Source organism: Corvus hawaiiensis, chromosome 24 (genome assembly GCF_020740725.1).
Source record: "Corvus hawaiiensis isolate bCorHaw1 chromosome 24, bCorHaw1.pri.cur, whole genome shotgun sequence".
Lineage (NCBI taxonomy): Eukaryota > Metazoa > Chordata > Aves > Passeriformes > Corvidae > Corvus > Corvus hawaiiensis.
Window position 1 is genome coordinate 3,888,832 of NC_063236.1, and position 19,571 is coordinate 3,908,402.

Sequence of the window (19,571 nt, forward strand, 5' to 3'; positions counted from 1 at the left end):
GGGACAAGGCCATGAAATCCCACATCTGGCCTTGTTTGGGGCTGTATGGTCAAAGTCAGCTGCCTTGGCTCCTCCTTGAGCCCTGGCCAGGCTTAGGAGGAAGCCAAGAGGAGGATGAAAGCAGATGTTCCCACCCTAGAAGTGCTGTCAGTTTGTTTCTCCTGCACTGTCAAAGCTGGGCCCTCTCCCAGTGGGGTTGGAGCCGCAGCTGTGGCTGGAGGCAGCTGCAGGAATTCCCAGTGTCCGGGAGTGGCTCTCCAGTCCCTGACTGGGACAGCTTCCCCCAGCTGATGGGTGGCTCTGGGTGATGGTAAAGTCTGAGGGGAACTGGGGCTGGATCTTGGTTAATCACTGCAGGCAATCTTTGGCACTGATGATTGGGGGCATTGCTGAGCTGCTCCTGCTGTGATTCTTTGCTAATGATTATGTGCTTTGCTGAGCTTATGCTTTTGTGACTTTTTGCAGCTTTGCATTCTATAAATTACACAGTTCCTTCAGTTGGTGTCTGTGTGTTTGGTGCTGACCCTGCCCACCAGCAAAACAGGGCCCCATCCTGCCTGAGTGTTACCTGGGAAGACAAAAACCCTCCCTCCAAATGTCCCCCCTTCCTCCTTGTTCCCCCCACTTTATCCACTGGTCATGATGTCCTGTGGTCTGGGATATGCCTGGGGTCAGTTGGGGTCAGCTGTCCTGGCTGTGACCCCTCCCAAGCTCCGCCGCACCCCCAGCCCCTCCCCAGCGTGGCTGGACGAGGGGCAGGAAAGGCCTTGGCTCTGTGCAAGCTCAGCAAGAACAAAACCATCTCTGTGTGAGCAACGCTGTGCTCAGCACAGAGCCAAACACAGCCCCACAGAGAGGCCTGGCAAGGAAATTCCCTCTGGCCCAGCCCACAGCAGCACCCCATGGCCACCCAGCATCACCACGGCTCCACGGGTTCCTTTCCATGGCCCCGGCCCTGGCCACGGGACCTTGGGCTGGTGGCCACGGCAGCCGACTGTGGCCCAGGGCTCCGTGCCCGTGTCCATGGCAGCAGTGCCCGGCCACGGGCCCTGAGTGCAGGTGACCGTGCCAATGCCCATGGCAGCGGGGCCAAGCGTTGGTGTCCGTGCCACCAAAGTGAGGAACGGGTCCCTGTGGCCGCTGCTGTGGCACCTGAGGGCATCAGCGAGTGTCACTGCAATTGTAGCTGGCACCAGCCCCGGCAGCGCTCTGTCCTGAGGGCTGCCATGGCAGCCGAGGGCAGCCACAGCTCTGCGGGCAAGTGGCCACGGAGCCTGACTGCAGCAATGGGTCCTGGGGGGGTTTCCAAGGGAACTGGAACTGATGAGGGTTGGCCATGGCATCCAACCCCCTGTGATGTCACACAGCCACCCTGGGATGTCACAACCCATTCTGTGATGTCACAACCACTCAGTGATGTCATAGTCCACTCTATGATGTCAGACCTCCGCCCAGTGATATCACAGCCATATCTGCGATGTCACAGCTCACTCTGTGATGTTACATAGCAACCCTGTGATGTCATAGCCACTCTGTGATGTCACAGTCCTGTGACATCACACAGCTGCTCTGTGATGTCACAGATGACTCTATGATGTCATAAAGCCACCCTGTGATGTCACAACCCACTCTGTGATGTCACAGCCTGTTCTGGGATGTCACACGACCACTCTGTGATGTCACACAAGCACCCTGTGATGTCACAGCCCTATCTGTGATGTCAAACTCTGCATTGTGATGTCACACCAGCACCCTGTGATGTCACAGCACCACTCTCTGATGTCACAGTCCTCTCTGTGACATCACACAGCTGCTCTGTGATGTCACAGCTGACACTATGATGTCATAAAGCCACCCTCTGATGTCACAACCTGCTCTGTGATGTCACACAGCCCCTTTCTGACATCACAGCTGCTCTGGGGTTCTGTGACACAGGCACAGAGGTGTTACCAAAACTTCAGTGAAACAAAACCTCCTCAGCACCAGCGCAGCATGAAGCAGCAGCATTCTTTATTGGGCCGGATGCACGAGGGGAGAGCCCCTCCCAAAGCCGTGTGTGCCGAGTTCAGGAATGTTCCTGTTTGCAGACTGTGTTTCACAGACACATTCCCAGATTGTCCCACAAGAAACACACACACGATCATCATTGCCCCAAAATCATTGCAGATTTCCCCCACCCCTTTGCACATCCGTTCTTCTGCCCTGGGGGTCTCTTTGGGGGTCCCTGGTGGTCACTGACCCCAAAGCCAGCCCTGAGTGCCCGGTGAACTGGTGAAAGTTGGCACACCTGGGCTGGTTGCTTTGTGCGGTTCCATGGCCAGTGGCTTTTGGAGAAGAAGCATTGTATGAACCCACCAGGTGCAAACGGTTTTTCATCTGGCAAATCTCCCCCCCTTGGAGGGTTGTGAAGCTTCTCTTCCCTTCAAGCCTTCAGAAGCCTCACTCTGCTCCTTTACTCACATCCCACGAGTTCCTCAGCTGCTTTCACAACCATGTTCTTTACACAGCTCAAAGCAAGTGTCATAAGCACAAGTATTGCTGTGATCCCAGTTAGACCTTGCAAAAGGGAGGCCAACCATCAGTCAGGGAAAATCCAAGTCCTCTAAATATTTTTTCCAACCAGTTACAGTCTAACCCTCCCCTTAATTCCCTGCTGGATGCAGCAACCGATTTTATCCTCTCTACCTGATCATCCAATCCAGCATCACATTTGGAATGTGCACACAAGTGTTGCTGTTTCGGTTCAAGAATCCACATAGTCCCTGTCCATGTAGCAGCAATGGGGCTAAAGCCAATCTGCTCTGGAAGGTCATTTTAGCTGGGGCTGGCAATTGTTCCTTAATTTCGGCAAACCCCAAAGGAGCTGCATTCACTGAAGTTCCCATTTACAGAGCCCAATGGTGTGTGGCTGGTCTGTTCCTAAAGGCTGGTCCAGAGACCAGGGTAGAAGGGTTCCACAGGGCCCCAGAGTGTCACAAGGATCTCTTTGGATCTGCAGTGGGTTACACGAGATCCTCCTGTGTCCCAAGGGCTCGTTGGTTCCACAGGGCCTGATTCTCTGCCACTTCAAAGATGGTGTCAGACAGTTTCTATTTTCCCGCAGTTTGGTGACGAAAGGAGCATGCTGGGCAGAGCACGGAGATGCTGCTGCTGTCTGCTCAGGGGAAAGGCCCAACAAGGCTGAGGGGCTGGGAGGCTGCTGGAAGGGCCGTGCCCCACATGGTGCAGCTTTCCTGGGAGAGAGGGAACCGCAGCAGAGACACGCACTGCCCCACAGAGCAGCTGGGCAGGGGGACACTGGGCATGAGGAGGAGGAAATGTCCCTCCCAGGGCAGCGCTGGGGCAGGAGAAGCACCCAGAGGGAGGATGAACTCAGGGCATGTGTGTGTGCCCAAGGCACAGAGGGTGAGGCTGGGCACAGCTCAGGCCAGGGCTGGCAGTGGCAGGGCAGAGCTGGTGGGGCAGCGAGATGGGAGCGTGCAGCCTGCAGGGACACAGCAGCAGCTGTGGGACAGCACAGGACAAGCTGTGCTGGCCATGGCCAAGGGCCCTGGCAGGGCTGGCAGTGCCCAGGAGAAGCCAAGTCTTGGTGCCCTGGGGCACAGCAGCGTCTGGGCCACCAAGGGCTGGGAGGAGACACCTTGTCCTGAGGCCCTGGGACCTCCTGGGCACAGCCCCAGCAAGGCTGGGCACTGTCAGCCCCTTGTCCTGCCCTCAGCATCCCCCCACATCCCAGTGGCCTCAGGGATCTGCTGGAAGGAGTCCCTGGGGAGCCTTGGTCAGGAATGGCCCTGGGGGCTCCTGAATGCTCCCAGGGACTGCAGGGTTTTCAAAGGACTTTGGCTTTTGCCTGGGAGTCTCTGAGAGCTTTGTGCAATCCTGGCCCCCAATTCTCTGCTCTAATGAGTCCCTGGAGATTCTTTGTCAGTAACAACACTCACTGGGGCTCATTAACGCTTTGAGATACTCAAGGGTAATTAAAGTACCTCTTTTTGACACTGAGTCTCTGAGAGGTTTCTGCAGTCATGGTCCCCAATTATCTGCTTTAATCAGTCCCTTGAGAGCCTTGGTCATTAACAACAGTTCATTAATGCTTCAAGGTACTTCTGGTTTTTCTAAGGTACTTTCCTTTTTCCACACTTGAGTCTCTGAGAGGTTTGTGCAGTCATGGTCTCCAATCCTCTGCTTTAATCAGTCCCAAGAGAGCTTTGTACTGACACACATGTATTGGCAGCCACTGAAGAATTCCCTGTAGCCGCCCCAGCAAAGGGGGAACCTTTGGTGCCCGGCCAGGCCGTGCCATGCCCAGCTCTGGCAGCATCCCCCTGGCTCTGGACTCACCTGCACATGGGGCGTGGAGCGTGTCTTTGGAGAAGGTGCCAGAATCAAAGGCCATCATCCTCAGCTGCCGCTGGCCAGCTCCAGGAAGAGGTTGTTGTCCTTGAGCTTGTCCTTGGTGTCTCCAGCAGCAGCAGCAGCCCCACCTGCTACAGCTTCTCCAGGGGCTCCTTCTCCTTCCCTGGGGCCACACCAGGCTCTCAGGGTTCTGCCCAGGGCCCCAGCAGACAATCAATGAACCAGACAAGCAAAACCAGGGGGGGATGGTGGCCACCAGTGCTTGCCAGAGCAGGCCTCCAGCTCAGCTGCAGCCCAAGAGCTGCGTGTTCCCTTCTGATGCTCCCTGCTCTGAGCTACAGGCAGGACAAAAGAGTCTGCTTTGCTTTGCCACTGATTGCCAAGAGATGGGTGGGGCTGTTACCTGCCAGGCCCCTGGATCACACTGTGCCTGTGGGGCTCTGCCATCCTCTAGGGCACATGAACACCCTGCAGCCAAGGCTCACTGAAGAGCTCTTCCAAGGACGGCCTGGCCAAGGGCTGCATGGACAAGCACCTCTTCAGAACATCCTGGCACTCTGGGCACAGAAACCAGAAACCACCAGGCAGCTGCAGAAGGATCCCGCCCACTTTGCCCCCCGTTCCCGTGCCCAGGCCATGCTGGCTGTGCCCAGAGCTGTGCCTAAACTTGCCCATGCATTCTGTGCTTTGGAGGGCAGCAGGAGAGCAGGACATGTGCCACCTGCTCAGAGCTGCCAGAGCGGGATGCTCCTGAGCCCGCTGCTGGCTCCCAGCACTGCTATTCCCCCCGTGCCGCAGAGATGACGGATCCACACAAAAGGAACCAGACCCGGAGCCGACACTTTCATTGCCTGCCAGAAATGGGTCTCATTTTGCTCTGCATTCCTTTCCTAGCAGGTGTTATCTAGTAAAAACAAGAGAAGAAAGAAAAGAACCAGAAAAAGTATGAGAGATAAAAACAAAACCCAAATGTGGAGTGAAAAGACTTCTGCAACTTTGGATTCAGAGGGAATTGATATTTTTTAAAAGAGAACTCAGTTATTTACCTTTTCTTGGGTTTCATTCAGTGCTTACATTCCCTTCCTTCCTTCCTTCCTTCCTTCCTTCCCTCCTTTCTCGCTTTCATTTTTATATCTTTTGCTTTCTGTTTCTATTTCTTGTTGCTTGCTTTTTCTTTCTTCCTTTTTTTTCTTCTTTTTCCTTTTTCTTGTTGGTTTCACGTTATTGAGTCTTTATTTTTTAATTTTTTCAGTCTTTGTTTTTCCTTTTTTTTGTTTGTTGTTTTCTTTCTTCTTTCTTTTTTTGCTTTCTTTCTTTTTTCATTTATTTTTTCTTGCCTCTTTTTTTTTGGTCTTCTTTTCCTTCTTCCTTGTTCCATTCTTTCTTTTTTCTTTTTCTTTTTCTGTTATATTCTTGTTTGTTTCATGTTATTTCGTTTTTCTTTCTTTCTTTCTTCTTTTCTTTTTCCTTCTCTTTTTTCATTTTCTTGTTGATTTCTGTCTTTTGATTGTCTTTCTTTCTTCCTTTCTTTCATTTTTATTATCTTTTTGCTTCTTCAGGCCTTTTTTTATTCATTTTTTAACGGTGTGAGGTTTTGGTTTTTCTTAGTTTTTATTGTTTCTTGTTGCGTTCTTCTCTCATTTTTTTCCCCATTTTTCTTGTTGGTTTCATGTTATTGACTCTTTCTTTCTTTCATCTTTTTTTCTTCAATTTTTTCATTTTCTTCTTGATTTCTTTTAGCTTTTTTTCTTAATTCTTTTTTCTTTTTTTCCCTATTTTTTGTTGCTATCTGTCTTTCTTCTTTTTCTTTTATTTTATCTTGTGTCTTTTTTTCTTTTTTGATTCTTTCTTTCCTCTTTATTTTTTTTTGTTTCACGTCACTTAGTCTTTCTTATTTTCTTTTTCTTCACTTTTTGAATTTTCTTGTTGATTTTTGTTTTCTTTCTTTTTTCTTTCCTTCTTCTTTTTTTACCTTTTTTCTTTTTCTTTTTTTTGGTTGTTTTCTGTCTTTTGTCTTTCTTTCTTTTTTTGCTTTCTTTGGTTCTCGTGTACTTTTATTTTTTTCTGGAGTCTTTCTTTCTGTCATTTTCTTTCTTCCTTGTTTCTTTCTTTCTTCTTTTTTTTGATTTTTCTTAAAATTTATTTTCTTGTTGGTTTCATGTTTTTAGTCTTTCTTATCTTCTTCCTTTCCTTCTTTCATTTTTCTGATCTTTTTGCTTTTTTCTTTCTTCATTTTTAAATGTTTTCTCTTTTTTTTTTTTTTAATTGTTTCTTGCTGCTTTCTTCTTTCATTTTTTTTCATTTTTCTTCTTGGTCTCACGTTATTGAGTCTTTCTTTCTTTTACCTTTTACTTTTCTTCGCTTTTTTCATTTTCTTGTTGATTTCTTTTAGCTTCCTTTCTTTCTTCATTCATCTTCTTTTTTTCCTGTTTTTTTTTGTTGTTGTTGCTTTCTGTCTTTCATCTTTCTTTCTCTTTTTGCTTTTTCCTTTTGTTTTTTCTTTTATTTTTTCTTGTGTCGTTATTTCTGGGGTTTTTTCTTTCTTTCTTATTTCTTTCTTCTTTTTTTGTTTTCTTGTTGCTTTCTTCTTTCTTTCTTTCGTTTTTTTTTTCATTTTTCTTGCTCATTTCACGTTATTGAGTCTTTTTCTCCTCTCCTTTTTCATTTTCTTGTTGATTTCTGTCTTTCCATTTCCTCCCTTTCTTCCTTTCCTGCTCTCTTTCATTTTTGTATCTTTTTGCTTTCTTTTCTGTTTCTGTTTCTTGTTCCTTTCTTTGTTTCTTCTTTTCTTTTTTTCTTCTTTTTTATTTTTGATTTCTGTGTTGGATTTTCTCCCTTTCTTTTATTCTTTCCTTCTTTCACTTTTTTGCTTTTTTTGTTTCTTGTTTCTTTCTTTCTTCTTTTCTTTTATTCTGCTTTTCTTTTTTTTTATTGCTTTCTGTCTTCTTTCTTTCATTTACTTTCTATCTTTCTTCATTTTTAAACGTTTTTTCTTTATTTCTTTTTCTTTTTTGTTTTCTGTTGCTATCTTCTTTTTTTTCATTTTTCTTCTTGGTTTCACGTAATTGAGTCTTTTTTTCATCTTTTTCTATTTCTTCGCTTTGTTTATTTTCTTGTTGATTTCTTTCAGTTTTCTTTCTTTCCTTCTTTCTTCATTTTTTAATCACTTTTCGTTCTTTTCCTTTTTTTGTTATTTGTTGCTTTCTCTCCTTTCTTTCTTTGTTTGCTTTCTTCCTTTTTTTAACTTGTTTTCCTTGTGCTGCTCTTTCTGTACTTTTTTTATCTTTATTCCTTGTTCCTGTCTCTCATTCTTTTTTCCCTTTTCTTGTTGGTTCACATTACTGAGTCTTTCTTTCTTCATTTATTTAATCTTTCTTTTCCTTTTTTTTTGTTTTTTTGTTGCTTCCTTCTTTCTTTCTTTTTTTGCTCTCTTTCTTTTTCTGCTCTCTTTCTTTTTCATTTATTTTTTCTCGTGTCTTTCTTTTTTGTTCTTTTTTTTCTTTCCTTGTTCCATTCTTGTTGGTTTCATGGTACTTAGTCTGTTTCTTCCTTTCTTCTTTTCTGTTTTCTTCTCTTTTTTTCCATTTTTGTGTTGATTTCTGTCTTTTGATTTTCTTCCTTTCTTTCCTTTCTTTCATTTTAATTATCTTTTTGCTTGCTTGCTTTCTTCATTCTTTGTTTTCTTTCATTCTTTCTTTCTTTTCCTTGTTGCTTTCTTCGTTCCTCCTTTTTTTCCATTTTTCTTCTTGGTTTCACATTATTGAGTCTTTCTTTCTTTCTTTCCTTCATTTTCATTCTTCTTGTTCGCTTCACATTATTGAATCCTTTTTTCTTTCTTTCTTCATTTTTAAATCTTTTTTCTCCCTTTTATCTGTTTTTTGCTTTCTTCCTTCTTTCTCTCTTTTTCTCTTTTATTTTTTCTTGTGTCTTTCTTGCCATTCATTTTTTTTCTTTCTTCATTGTTTCTTTTTTCTTTTCTTTTTCTTTAGTTTTTTGTTGGTTTCATGTTGTCTTGCTTTTTCTTTTCTTTTTTCATCATTTTCATTTTCTTGTTGATATTTGTCTTTTGATTTTCTTCCTTTCCTCTTTTCTTTCTTATATTTTTATTATATTTTTGTTTCCTTGCTTTCTTCAATTTTTAATGTTTTTTCTTTTTTTCCTTCTTTATAGTTTCTTGTTTCTTTTTTTCTTTCTTGTATGCTACTTTTCATTTCTTCCTCCTTTCCTTGTTGCTTTCGGTCCTTCCTTCCTTCCTTCCTTCCAAATTCCTTCCTTCCTTCCTTCCGAATTCCTTCTTTCCTTCCAAATTCCTTCCAAATTCGTTTCCTTCCTTCCGAACTCCTTTCCTTCCGAATTCCTTTCCTTCCGAATTCCCTTCCTTCCTTCCGAATTCCTTCCTTCATTCTGAATTCCTTCCGAATTCCTTCCTTCCTTCCGAATTCCTTCCTTCCTTCCGAATATTTTCCTTCATTCTGAATTCCTTCTGAATTCCTTCCTTCCTTCAAATTCCTTCCTTCCGAATTCCTTCCTTCATTCTGAATTCCTTCCGAATTCCTTCCTTCCTTCCTTCCGAATTCCTTCCTTCCTTCCGAATTCCTTCCTTCATTCTGAATTCCTTCCGAATTCCTTCCTTCCTTCTGAATTCCGAATTCCTTCCAAATTCCGAATTCCTTCCAAATTCCGAATTCCGAATTCCTTCCTTCCAAATTCTGAATTCCTTCCGAATTCCTTCCTTCTCACCCCATTGAAGGGGTGCAAAGCAGCAGGATCCCCACAGTTCGGGTCCTCTCACCCTCCCAAAATGTGGGGACTTCACCTCAGCCCCCCAAATTGCGGGAGGTTTACGGCACCTTCCCCAAATTCACTGCAACCTCTCAGAAGACACTTAGAGGCCCCAAAACTGTCAAAAAGCAGCAGGAGCATCCCCAAAAGTGGCTCCTGGATTTCATCCCTGGAGTGCCCCACTCCAAGTGCCCAAACCACCCCATCCCTCCCAAACTTCATCCCACCCCCACAATGCCACCCCCATCCCATCCCATCCCATCCCATCCCATCCCATCCCATCCCATCCCATCCCATCCCATCCCATCCTATCCCATCCCACCCCACCCCTCCTGGACACCAATTCCCCTTCTGTGCTTCCTGACTCCCCACACACGGGGCCTTGGGGCTGACGGATCGAGCCATTTGGGGCTGCCATCGACACATTGGGGCTGGCATTGAGTTTATTGGAGGCAGCCGCTCAATCCCTCCATCCCAAATGGGAGCTTGGAACCTCTCCTGAGCCCTTGCTGTGCCCATGGGCTCACCTCAAGTGCCAAAATGAGAGCCAGGGCCCCACAGCCCATTCAGAACCTCTCAACATTGCCAGAAACAGCAGCAGCCTTCCCCAAATGGGCTCCCCGCATCCCTGCCAATAGCTCCCCCTTCCAAGTACCAGAGCCCCCCTCTCAGAACCCCTCCCTAAGCATTGGGGGCACCCCAAAACTGCCTCAGGAACGGGACATACCCTGAAATCCCTTCAGGAACCCACTGAGGAACGGGGTCCCCCCGGCCTCATCATGCGCAGCCTTCAGCTGTCTCAGGCAGAGCCCATCCCGCCCTCAGCAGCCCCAGCCCAGCCCAGCCCAGCCCTCCTGGGCAGGAAGCCCCAATGGCCGAGCCGGCCTGGGACACTTGCAGGGATGCGGGGGCAGCCGCAGCTTCTCGGGCCAGCCTGTGCCAGGCCCTGAGCGCCCTGCCAGGGAACCATTGCTGCCCCACATCCCATCTCAGCCTGCCCTCGGGCAGCGGGAAGCCGTTCCCTGGGGCCCGTCCCCACAGGGCCTTGGCAAGAGTCTCTCTCAGCCAGCAATTGCTGCTCCTCCCTGCTGCGGGGACCCTGCTCAGGGGTGGCAAGGTGCCTGCAGGCCCCAGCTCCGGGGAAACAGAGAAGGTCCTGGCCGTATGCAACGTGCTGCCAGCTCAGCAGTGGTGCACAGCACGGGCTCACGCTCCCCATTGCTCCCGCAGATGTGCTTGGCAAGTCAGACACAAATGCCCAGGATACATCAAGCAGCCCGAGAGTTTTCTGCCCCCAGGATGTGCACAAGTCCGGCATGGTAGGCACAGTAGTGACACTGATCACTGTGCCACTTTCCATCGTCCTGTGCTATGTCAGGTTCCGGTGGTGGAAGGGCAAGGAACAGTAAGTTGTTGATCTCCATCCCCCAGCTTCCTTTAAAGGCTGCTTGTAGACAGGAAACATTCCCCGTGAGGCTGCTGTGGAGTTGTGGTGAGTCCGTGGTTGTCCAAACAACTCTGCTGAGGGTTCTGCTGCTGTGCGGTGCTTTAACTGGCCTCTTAGTTGCTGGGCCTTGTCCCTTACCTTCCTCCTGTGCTAAAATGTACGGCTCATCCTGAGAAAATACTAAGCTACAAACAAGTCTCCATTCCTCAACAATAGCTACTCAGGTGCTCAATTTATCTTAAAGAGCAAAACCGAATGTGATCAGATAAATCATCAAAGCCTATTTGCAGAGAAACCCCACCACATGTGAGCAAACATTTATTAGCGTCAGTTCACTCAAAAGAAACCCAACCCTGTATTAACCAGTGTTTCAAATGAACTTGAATTCTCTTTCCTCACGTATCAGCTGGATTGGTTTTCTCCTTTTTTTGTCCTGGAGAGAATCTTAGAATGATTTACTCTCGACAGGACTCCTTAGATGGTCCCCAGACCTGGCCCATGCCTTGCCTGGGCTGTTAATGCAGCCTCTTAGCACCACATGACTTTGCCACCCTGTTCAGACCTTGGGCACGGCTGGTGCCACGGTCCCCTCTGGTGCCACGGTCCCCTCTGGCTCGTGGTGTGTCCCTGCTGCTGGAGGAGCCCTGCTCGTGCTGCTCCCTGCGTTCAACAATGCCGGTCCTACTCCCCAGCCAAAGAGAGACTAAAATCACTGCTTTGGGCAGCTCAGCGTTTGATCAGGTTTAGCACTTACTGATCTCTATCACAGACAATTTAAAACCCACATACCTACACCATAAAGTCACCTCATCTACAGAGGTAAGGAAGCCTGAGTGAACAGAAGGTCGACTTTCAGGCGCATTGGGTTTTTAATTTAGTGGAAGCACTCACTTGTTCACAAACCTCACTTGTCAAACTGGATTGTGCGATGCTATTGTCTTGCTGCTATTAAAAAGGAAGCAGGGAGAAATTACTTAAGAAATCAGAAACAAACTTGGGGCGCAGGCTTGGCAGACAAACCAAGCAGGGTGGCACCTGCCCACTTTGCCTGAATCCCTTTTCCTGACGGACGAAGGGGATCGCGACTCCGCTGCGGGGCGAGCCGCGCGCTCCGTGAGCAGCGCTGGAGCAGCGCCGGGGCAGCGGCGGCCCCGCCCCGCCCGTCCCGCCCATCCCATCCCATCCCGCCCCGCCGCGGGCCGGGGCCGGGGCCTAGCGCTGGGGCGAGCGGGCGCTCGGGATGGTCGGGCAGCGCCGCGGGACGGGCGGGGCGCGATGGAGCCGCCTGAGGGCTGGGACCCCTACGGGTGGCCGGCCCGGCGCACGCTGTGGCTGGTCAGCGCCCTCGCCTACCACTACGGGCTGGACCGCGGCGTGGAGAACGAGATCGTCGTGCTGGCCACCGGCCTGGACCAGTACCTGCAGGAGATCTTCCACCACCTGGACTGCGCCGGGGCGGGCCGCATCCCCGGCGAGGACTTCCGCACGCTGTGCCAGGTGCTGGGGCTGGAGGAGGCGGCGGACCCCGAGGAGTGCGCGGGGCTGTGGGACGGGCTCTCGGCCGAGCTCACCTTCCGCCAGTTCCACGCGCGGCTCTGCGGCCACTTCAGCACCCGCGCGGGCGGCGCGGGGCCGCGGCTGCCGCTGGGCCGGGAGAGCGAGCACATCGAGACCCAGATCCGCCTGCGCAGCCCCCGCCGCCGCGCCGACCCCGCCGGCCGCGGAGCCGCGGGCAGCGCCGAGCGGCGGCCGCCGGGGCCCTGCTCCCGAGAGTGCTACGAGGAGATCGTGGCGCTGGAGCAGGCCGAGGACCGCATCGCCAAGCTGGAGGAGGAGAACGGCAGCCTGCGGGAGCTGGTGGAGGACATGCGGGCCGCCCTGCAGAGCAGCGACGCGCGCTGCCTGGCGCTGCAGGTGAGTCCGGGGCGGCTTCTGCACCGGCCTCCCGGAGGCGGCTCGGGTGGCCCCGAGTGCTTCAGGAAAGATGCTGCTCTCGGAAAGTCAGTGTTAAAAACCCCTCCACCTCCTGACTGAGACCGAAGTTGCTCGTTCCTCCTCGGCATTAACTTTTTAGCAAAGTTTAGTTGCAGGGAAGCTTTAAGGAGAAACATATCTTCACCAGTGTGCCATTGTATGTAGCTATGGGACAGGCTGATGAGCACTCTGTTAAAAGTGTAGGGGAGTTCAGCGTAACAAACCCAAGTGTACAATGCTGCTGCTTCTATTGCACTTTCAGTCAGGATGTGCTGATACCATATACTGGATATGCACCACTGCAGGGTTTTTCCTGAAGTGGGAAAGAACTTCTGGAGTCTCACCTGTACAAGCACGTACAGTGCCTCAGTCATAAGTGCCTCAGAAACCTTAGAAGTACGTTTTCTTCAGAGCGTGGTCACAAGATTTCAGAGTGGGAGCCAGTTCTGTGGGCAGGCTGATGAACAGTTTTGGGCTCCTCTGCAGAGCCCCATTAATTCTGGGGCTGGTTTCTGCTGGTTCTGCTGTACTGGCTCGAGTGAAACACATACACACTTAACAGCAGTTAAATTACTCTGGCATGAAATAGCATGGAACAGGCAGAGGAGTGAAGGGCAGCACGGACCAGTTGTTCTGGCAGGTCTGATCAGGTCTGATTTGATACTAACACAGGACTCACAGAACTGCTCCGTGTGTGACACTGCCACTTGCCTTAGCTGGCTGCTCCTCTTCACAACGTCCATCATGGCAGGTCAAAGCCACTTTTACCATTATCATCTGAAAACGGAAAGGAAATCTGAAGCAAACATGAAGCCATGAGTCTGAGGCCCCAGGAAGAATCAAAAGGACAAAGAGGAGAGCTCCAGAACACCCCCCAGCTGCTCCCTGCTCTCTTCTTCTGAACACAACTTCATGGGAAATATCTTTTTCAGCACACTCCTTGACTTCTGAGTACAGACCACAGTAACGACATTAAAGCTATACAGAAACTTGTGCAATAATGTAATAGCGAGTGGTTTGAAAACTAAATGTATAGCTAGGTATTCAAAACTACTTTCCAGAGATCTTTTCCTTGTCTCTGTGTTTGGCAAAGGTCAAGTAGCTTTAGCTGCTGATCAACTGTATGTGATTCAAAAAAAAACCCCAACAAAGCACAATCCAGCCATTTTCAGTCTTTATTAAAATGTCAGTTGCTTTAAAACCCATCAATTTCTCCCTGCTTTCTGCTCCTGGTCATTACAGGTGGGACTGCGGAAGAGCCATGCCAGCCATAAAGAGGAGGGAACCTGTTTCGTAGGGAGTAAGAGACCATTAACACAGAACCACTCCCAGACCAAGTGCCTCCAAAGTGTCCTGAAAGAAATGGAGCTCATCCGGAGCTCCAGGGATGAGCAGATTGAAGAAGCATTCAAGTTCAATCAGGAGCTGGAGAGGGAGCTGAAGAGCTCTCAGGAAGCTCTGGTCAGTCTGGAAGACTGCAACCGTAACCTGAAGAGGGAGCAGGCGGAGATGAGGAGGAAGGTGGAAGAGGCCAGACACGCCGTCCTCAACAGTCTTGGCAAAGTGAAGGAGCTGGAAGAGAAAGCTAACGAGGTGCCACATCTGCAAATATACATTCAGCAGCTGGAATCACAACTGCAGCACTACAGGTAGGTTGGAGTCCATCAAAAAGCGCCTATAAAGTCACAGTGTTGGGACACAAGTCAGTTTGAGAATCTCTGGTTGTGGCTTATTAAACGTCTCCAAATACATCTTGTAAAATCTAACCAGAGGGAAATTAGAAGCTGCTTGTCCATTTTATTGGGTTTCCTCTTATGGATCCCTATCCCTAAGAGAACTGGGAGCATTCAGTGGAAGGTAGGCCAAGTAAGGGTGGTGATCTACAGAGAGCTGAAGTTACTCCTCAAACACACAGCAACAGAACTCAACATGGCAATGCTTCCAGAAAGCCCCCAAACAAATTCCTGACAGTCCTTCAGAAACCATTTCCAACACACTTATTTTTTTCACTGCATTTCCCGGTCATTAGGTCCCATCCCAAGCCAGCTGCAATCAGATGGCTGACACTCCATTTCATAAGAAAGTTCTGCAACATGTCCTCGGAACTGGGGAAAAGCACACAAGGACAACTTCTGGCCAGTGGTTTTAAACTCTGCTGTAACTTCATTGCTTCCTCACTGGCAGAATAGGTAATACTGAAGAGAAGCTGAAATGTTCCTAAACCCGCAAAGTAATATAGTGGGAATCTCAAACAAAGAATACATCACTCAACTAAAACCCGCTTTTTTAACAGCATAAACAAATCTTTCCAGAATCCAGAAAGGTGGTCATGAATTGAATAGTTCACTGCTTTTGTTGCTTTTTATCTCAAATGAAACTTGGACTCATAGATGGTTATTAAGTGTTAGGCATTTCTGCCCAAGTTTAAGACTGACCTGTGGGATAAAATCTAGTTTATGTTCTCACTGACCCAAAGCAAAACCAGTATTTATAGATATATTTTTACTTACACTACTAAATCTAGTATTTTAATAAATTGCCTCTTCTGAACTCCTTGTCTCTTCCTAAACTTACACTTCCTCTGTTTGCTTATAAGAAGAATTCATAGTGAGTTATTTGTGGCATCATAGCTGTTGTACTGTTTTATGAAGTGAGGAAATTCTAAAAATAACCATTTTATCCAGTGTCTTTCTGTGAGCATTGTGTATGTTAATACTTGCACGGTTGCAGAAGATCAAAGAAGATAAAAGCATTTATTTAAACATCTATAGGATTTAAAAAGCACCGTGAGGGCACGTAATGTTCGAGACGACTGTCAGGGGTCTCTGGATGAATGATACAACTCCTAGTGCTAAAAGGGATCCCACAACTGGTCAGGTCTATCATGTCCTCCTTGGCACGAGCACCAGAGATTTACTATGAGCTCTTGTCCTGTGGAATTGCTTTTCCAAATATGATGAAGGATAAAAAAGATCACCTGGAAACAGGTAGAGGTGAATGAGTTGAAGGCAGTAAGGAATGTCCACTGGCCTTGCAGAGCAGCAACTTTACGGGTTACATCAAAACAAAGAGTGTGAGTTTCAAAATGTAAATTACATGTTCCTTATGAGATAACCTTCATGTGTAATACTTATTTTTAAATTGCATGCTAATTTAAAGTGACTGTCAAGCTCAGGAATGGTGCTGAACTGACCATTTGGGAACTACACCCCTTTTTTAGCCCCCTGGCACATTTAGCAGAAGCCCAGGCTTTGAGATTCCCTGTTGGCCATAAAGCACCTCCCACTCGCCATCCACGTAAAACAGCTCTTGGTGTAAACAGTTTAACTTAGAGATGCATAATGGTAACTGTGACTTGCATGCCTGTGGTCATATTCCACAGCATATGGAATGCCATGATTCCACACGTTCCCCGGGGTGGCACCAAGGTGCCCAAACTGGCAGAAAATAGTGAATCAGCAGTGCAGAGCTGTGTGTTAGGGTGGGGAAAGGGTTCAGCAGCAGCATGGCTGGCTCTGCCCCACACAGCCTGGGCTGTCCCAGCTTGTCCCGCTCCTTTGCTTGCTCACACTGGTGCGAAGGCAGCACAAACTCCTCCTGCTCAGGGAAATTCACCTTTTCCTGATGTGCAGGAGTCCACATCCATGGCTGTAGCTCGGGTGAGGTGCTGGGAGTGCTTGGTGAGGGGAAGAGATGGGTTGGCTGAGGTGTGGAGAGGGAGGGACAGCTGGGAACCCAGCGGGTTCTGACTGTCACTTGGTAAGGGTGTCACTTGTCCTGTTAGTTCAAGTCAGCCTGTGTTTCAGTCACTACTCCAGTGAGCAGTTTTCTCCCTTGCCAGGTGCCACACAGAGTTTGTGAGCAGGATCTGGGTTTGGCAAGAGCTAGTGCTGCAAGGTAGTGGTGGAGAGAAACGGGGGATTTGGGTGTTCTGCAGAAAGCATTAACAACTGCAGATATGTCTCTCAAGAATTCACCTTAAGTGGCTTGGTGAGCCCCAGGTTTCCTCCAGCTGAAGTCAAATTTCTTCCAGAGAGGATCATCTTCGAGAGTGAGTCCAATCTATGAGCTTTACACACTGCTCCTGTTTATAGTTTCATATTTATAAAGTAAAAGATTTCTTCTTTTAGGTTCAGACTTTAAAAGCTCTTTCAGCATCTAAATGCCTCTTCTAGACCTCCATCTGATACCTACTTGCTCTCATTTAGATCTGGAATTACAACCATGACCTTAAGTTATAATCCCTAATACAGGAAACAACGCAGTTTGCATTTCTTCAGGAAAGTGTTTAAATACCTGCAAGTGATTAAATGTTGTCCTTAATTGGAGTATGTAATTATAATCACCTATTCCTGATTTCATATTCTGGATTCATATTCCTGTGAATCTGTATGACTTAAACATGAACTTCTTCTGAGTGCACAGGTTCCTGTGCCTGACATTTGAAATGTCCCTGTCACATCCTTAGGTTCCTAACCCAGCCTAGTTGACCAAACAGTTCATCGTTCTTGTCTTCAGGTGCACATCCAAATCTTCCTACTCTAATGAGTGGGTCAGGTTTCTGTCCCCTTTCCTCCCCATGAGACATCTGGACTATCTTTCAGCTTTTATTTTTTAATCCCTGTCAAGTTAGTGAGTCAGCTGAACTTTAAATGTAAATTTCAATAAATTTCTTACTGAAAAGGTTGAGTTCAGAGGAAAAAGACATCACAAGAAATTATGTATTTATCATTGGTATTATATAAAAAGTGTGTCATTCCCAGTGCCTCATTACAGGAGAGTTTAGGAAGTCGAGCAAATCCCGTTTTTCTGCAGTGCTGCCCAGGGAGTTATTCCCAGAGGACAAATCATTAACCACTATTCCCTAAACTCCCCTTTTTTCCCCCACTAAGTTTTGCTCCAGCACAAGGTGACACCATCCATGTATTCTAATCTCGTCCTATGATTTCTAAGTATTGTTTGTAAAAATACCACACATTAAAATGTTACTACAGTAAAAATGTCACATCTACTGCTTCTTTTCATCCATTGAACCATTTGCCCTGTCAGAAAAGGAGATTAGATTGGTTTGACATGAATTGTTCTTGCCAAATATAAGTTGGCTCTGTTTTCTGTACTACACTGGAGGTGCCTTAGAAATTGATTACTTAATAATACTCTTTTTCTCTTAGCATTGGAGGGAACAGAACAATTTAACAATGATTTTTTTTTCATCCCAGTGTAACAAATAAAAAGAAAGGTCATCTAGAATGGAAATACACTTCGTAATAGAGAATGTTCACAGAGGATTTATGTTGCTGCATTAATCAGCAGCACAGTAATTACATAGGTCAGTGAAGGGGGTCATAAAATACCAAAAATGCTCCCCATATTCATGGTCTGTCTCCCAAATTACTTAATTATCCATCAGCATGTATATGTATTAATGAGTAAGAATCCTTCTGGCATGGAATGCAGAGAGGCTTGTTTCAGCCCCTCATATTCTCCTGTAAATATGAAGATTCAGGCCTGTAGCATCATTTTCTCCATTTATTTATTTCATCAGTGTCAGTTTGTCTAAGAAGTTATGCTTTAGGTTATCCTATACTGGAAGCAGTTCAGTTTTTCTTCTCTTTCAGGAGACAGTGCCCTGATCTTTTCAATAATTCCTCAGGTTATCATTCACTCTGTAAAATACAACAAGATGGACCAAACGGGTCCAAATCAATAATCCAAGAACAGGAGGGAAATATTGAAATACTCCGAACTAGTACAGGATCAGCTCTGTTAAGTGAAGAATAAAAAGCCCTAGGAAGGAAACACAAATGCACAAAAGAAGGTGTCTGTAGTAGGTTATTTCCAGTCAGAATGGTAATGTTTTATATTTAGGCACCCTAGAACTGTTCTTCTACTTTAAAAGTTAGACAGTAAAGAAAATCTGGACAATTTCTGCTTGACTACTGTCATCAATACCAACTCCTTGCTGTTGTGAGGGGAGGGACATCTTGGCAATTTGTTCCAGATGGCACAAAATTTGAGTGGGAGCTGTGGGTGTGTGTGTGCTGGACCACACCGAAGGCTGGACAGACCTGCAGGTGGTAAAGACAGGGAGCAGGGACTGATGTCAGTCAGTAGGAATGATGGCACTCAGGGAACTGAGCTCACAGAGAGTGAAATGAAGTATTAATTGCAGAGGCTCATCTGCAAAAGTACTCAGATTCTTCGGGATGAACTGATATCATCGCATTTCATTTTCTAACTTTGCTGTAGCTGATACTGTTTTCTGCTAAAGAGTGTGAGAAGTTTTTTATTACAGAGAATTCTGCCAAAAACCACAGAGCCTCACATTTTTGGAGAAGTTAGCAGTAGCAGGCAAATATATTCCCATCATATGAAGCTTAAACTACTTGTGGGTCTTTAGCCATGGAAGAACCAGAAGCTAAGCACGCAAATCAGATTACTCTCATTGGGAACACTTTAAAGGAGCATTTTGATTTCACAAGAAGGGATAGTGGAGGGTATTGTTATTTATGTGTGAGGAAGGACACAACTCTTAGTTAAATTAAAAATTAAAGTTATTTATTGGAAACAGAAAACTTGAAAAATTACGAAAATTAGAAAAATATAAAAATTTGGGAACCTATGGCTCGATAGATGGTATGCCCCAGGAGTGCAGGGATCTGAAATCTTCTGGCTGGGACAGCACTGGACCTGAGGTAGAGAAAAAGGACTTGCAGTGCTGAGCTGGCTTTTGGCTGGTCCAAAAGTCGGAAAAAATTATTAAAGGCTCCTTAATAGGAGTAAGGCTTTTAATGCCCAGCACTGACACACACCCACAACAAGCCTGCACAGCACTCCCTGTGAAATTCCTGAAGCTTGTCTTACTTCTTATAGCGCCTTTGCTTTGCCCCAGCCCGCCCACAGCCCGCCCACAGCCCGCCCCTTCGATTTAAAGTGATTGGTGCTTTCCCTTTGAGAGACCATCTCAGCCCACCAATGGCTCGTCGTTGTCAGAGGGGTGATATCAGTTGAG

General features: G+C 47.0%; 1 protein-coding gene across 1 annotated transcript; it reads left to right on the plus strand.

Annotated features, from left to right (window-relative positions):
- Window positions 1-11,860: 11,860 nt before the first annotated feature.
- On the plus strand, window positions 11,861-14,557 carry LOC125337840 (EF-hand and coiled-coil domain-containing protein 1-like). Its single transcript, XM_048328026.1, has 2 exons — window positions 11,861-12,499; window positions 13,802-14,557. Exons 1-2 carry the CDS (start codon window positions 11,861-11,863, stop codon window positions 14,210-14,212), a joined length of 1,050 nt encoding a protein of 349 aa, XP_048183983.1. The 3' UTR covers window positions 14,213-14,557.
- Window positions 14,558-19,571: the final 5,014 nt, after the last annotated feature.

Bases quoted from the DNA above. Each gene is read 5' to 3' on its own strand.
- LOC125337840 (XM_048328026.1), top strand. From the start codon at position 11,861: ATGGAGCCGCCTGAGGGCTGGGACCCCTACGGGTGGCCGGCCCGGCGC. The intron at 12,500-13,801 runs GTGAGTCCGGGG...TGGTCATTACAG, and splicing joins CGCGCTGCCTGGCGCTGCAG to GTGGGACTGCGGAAGAGCCA.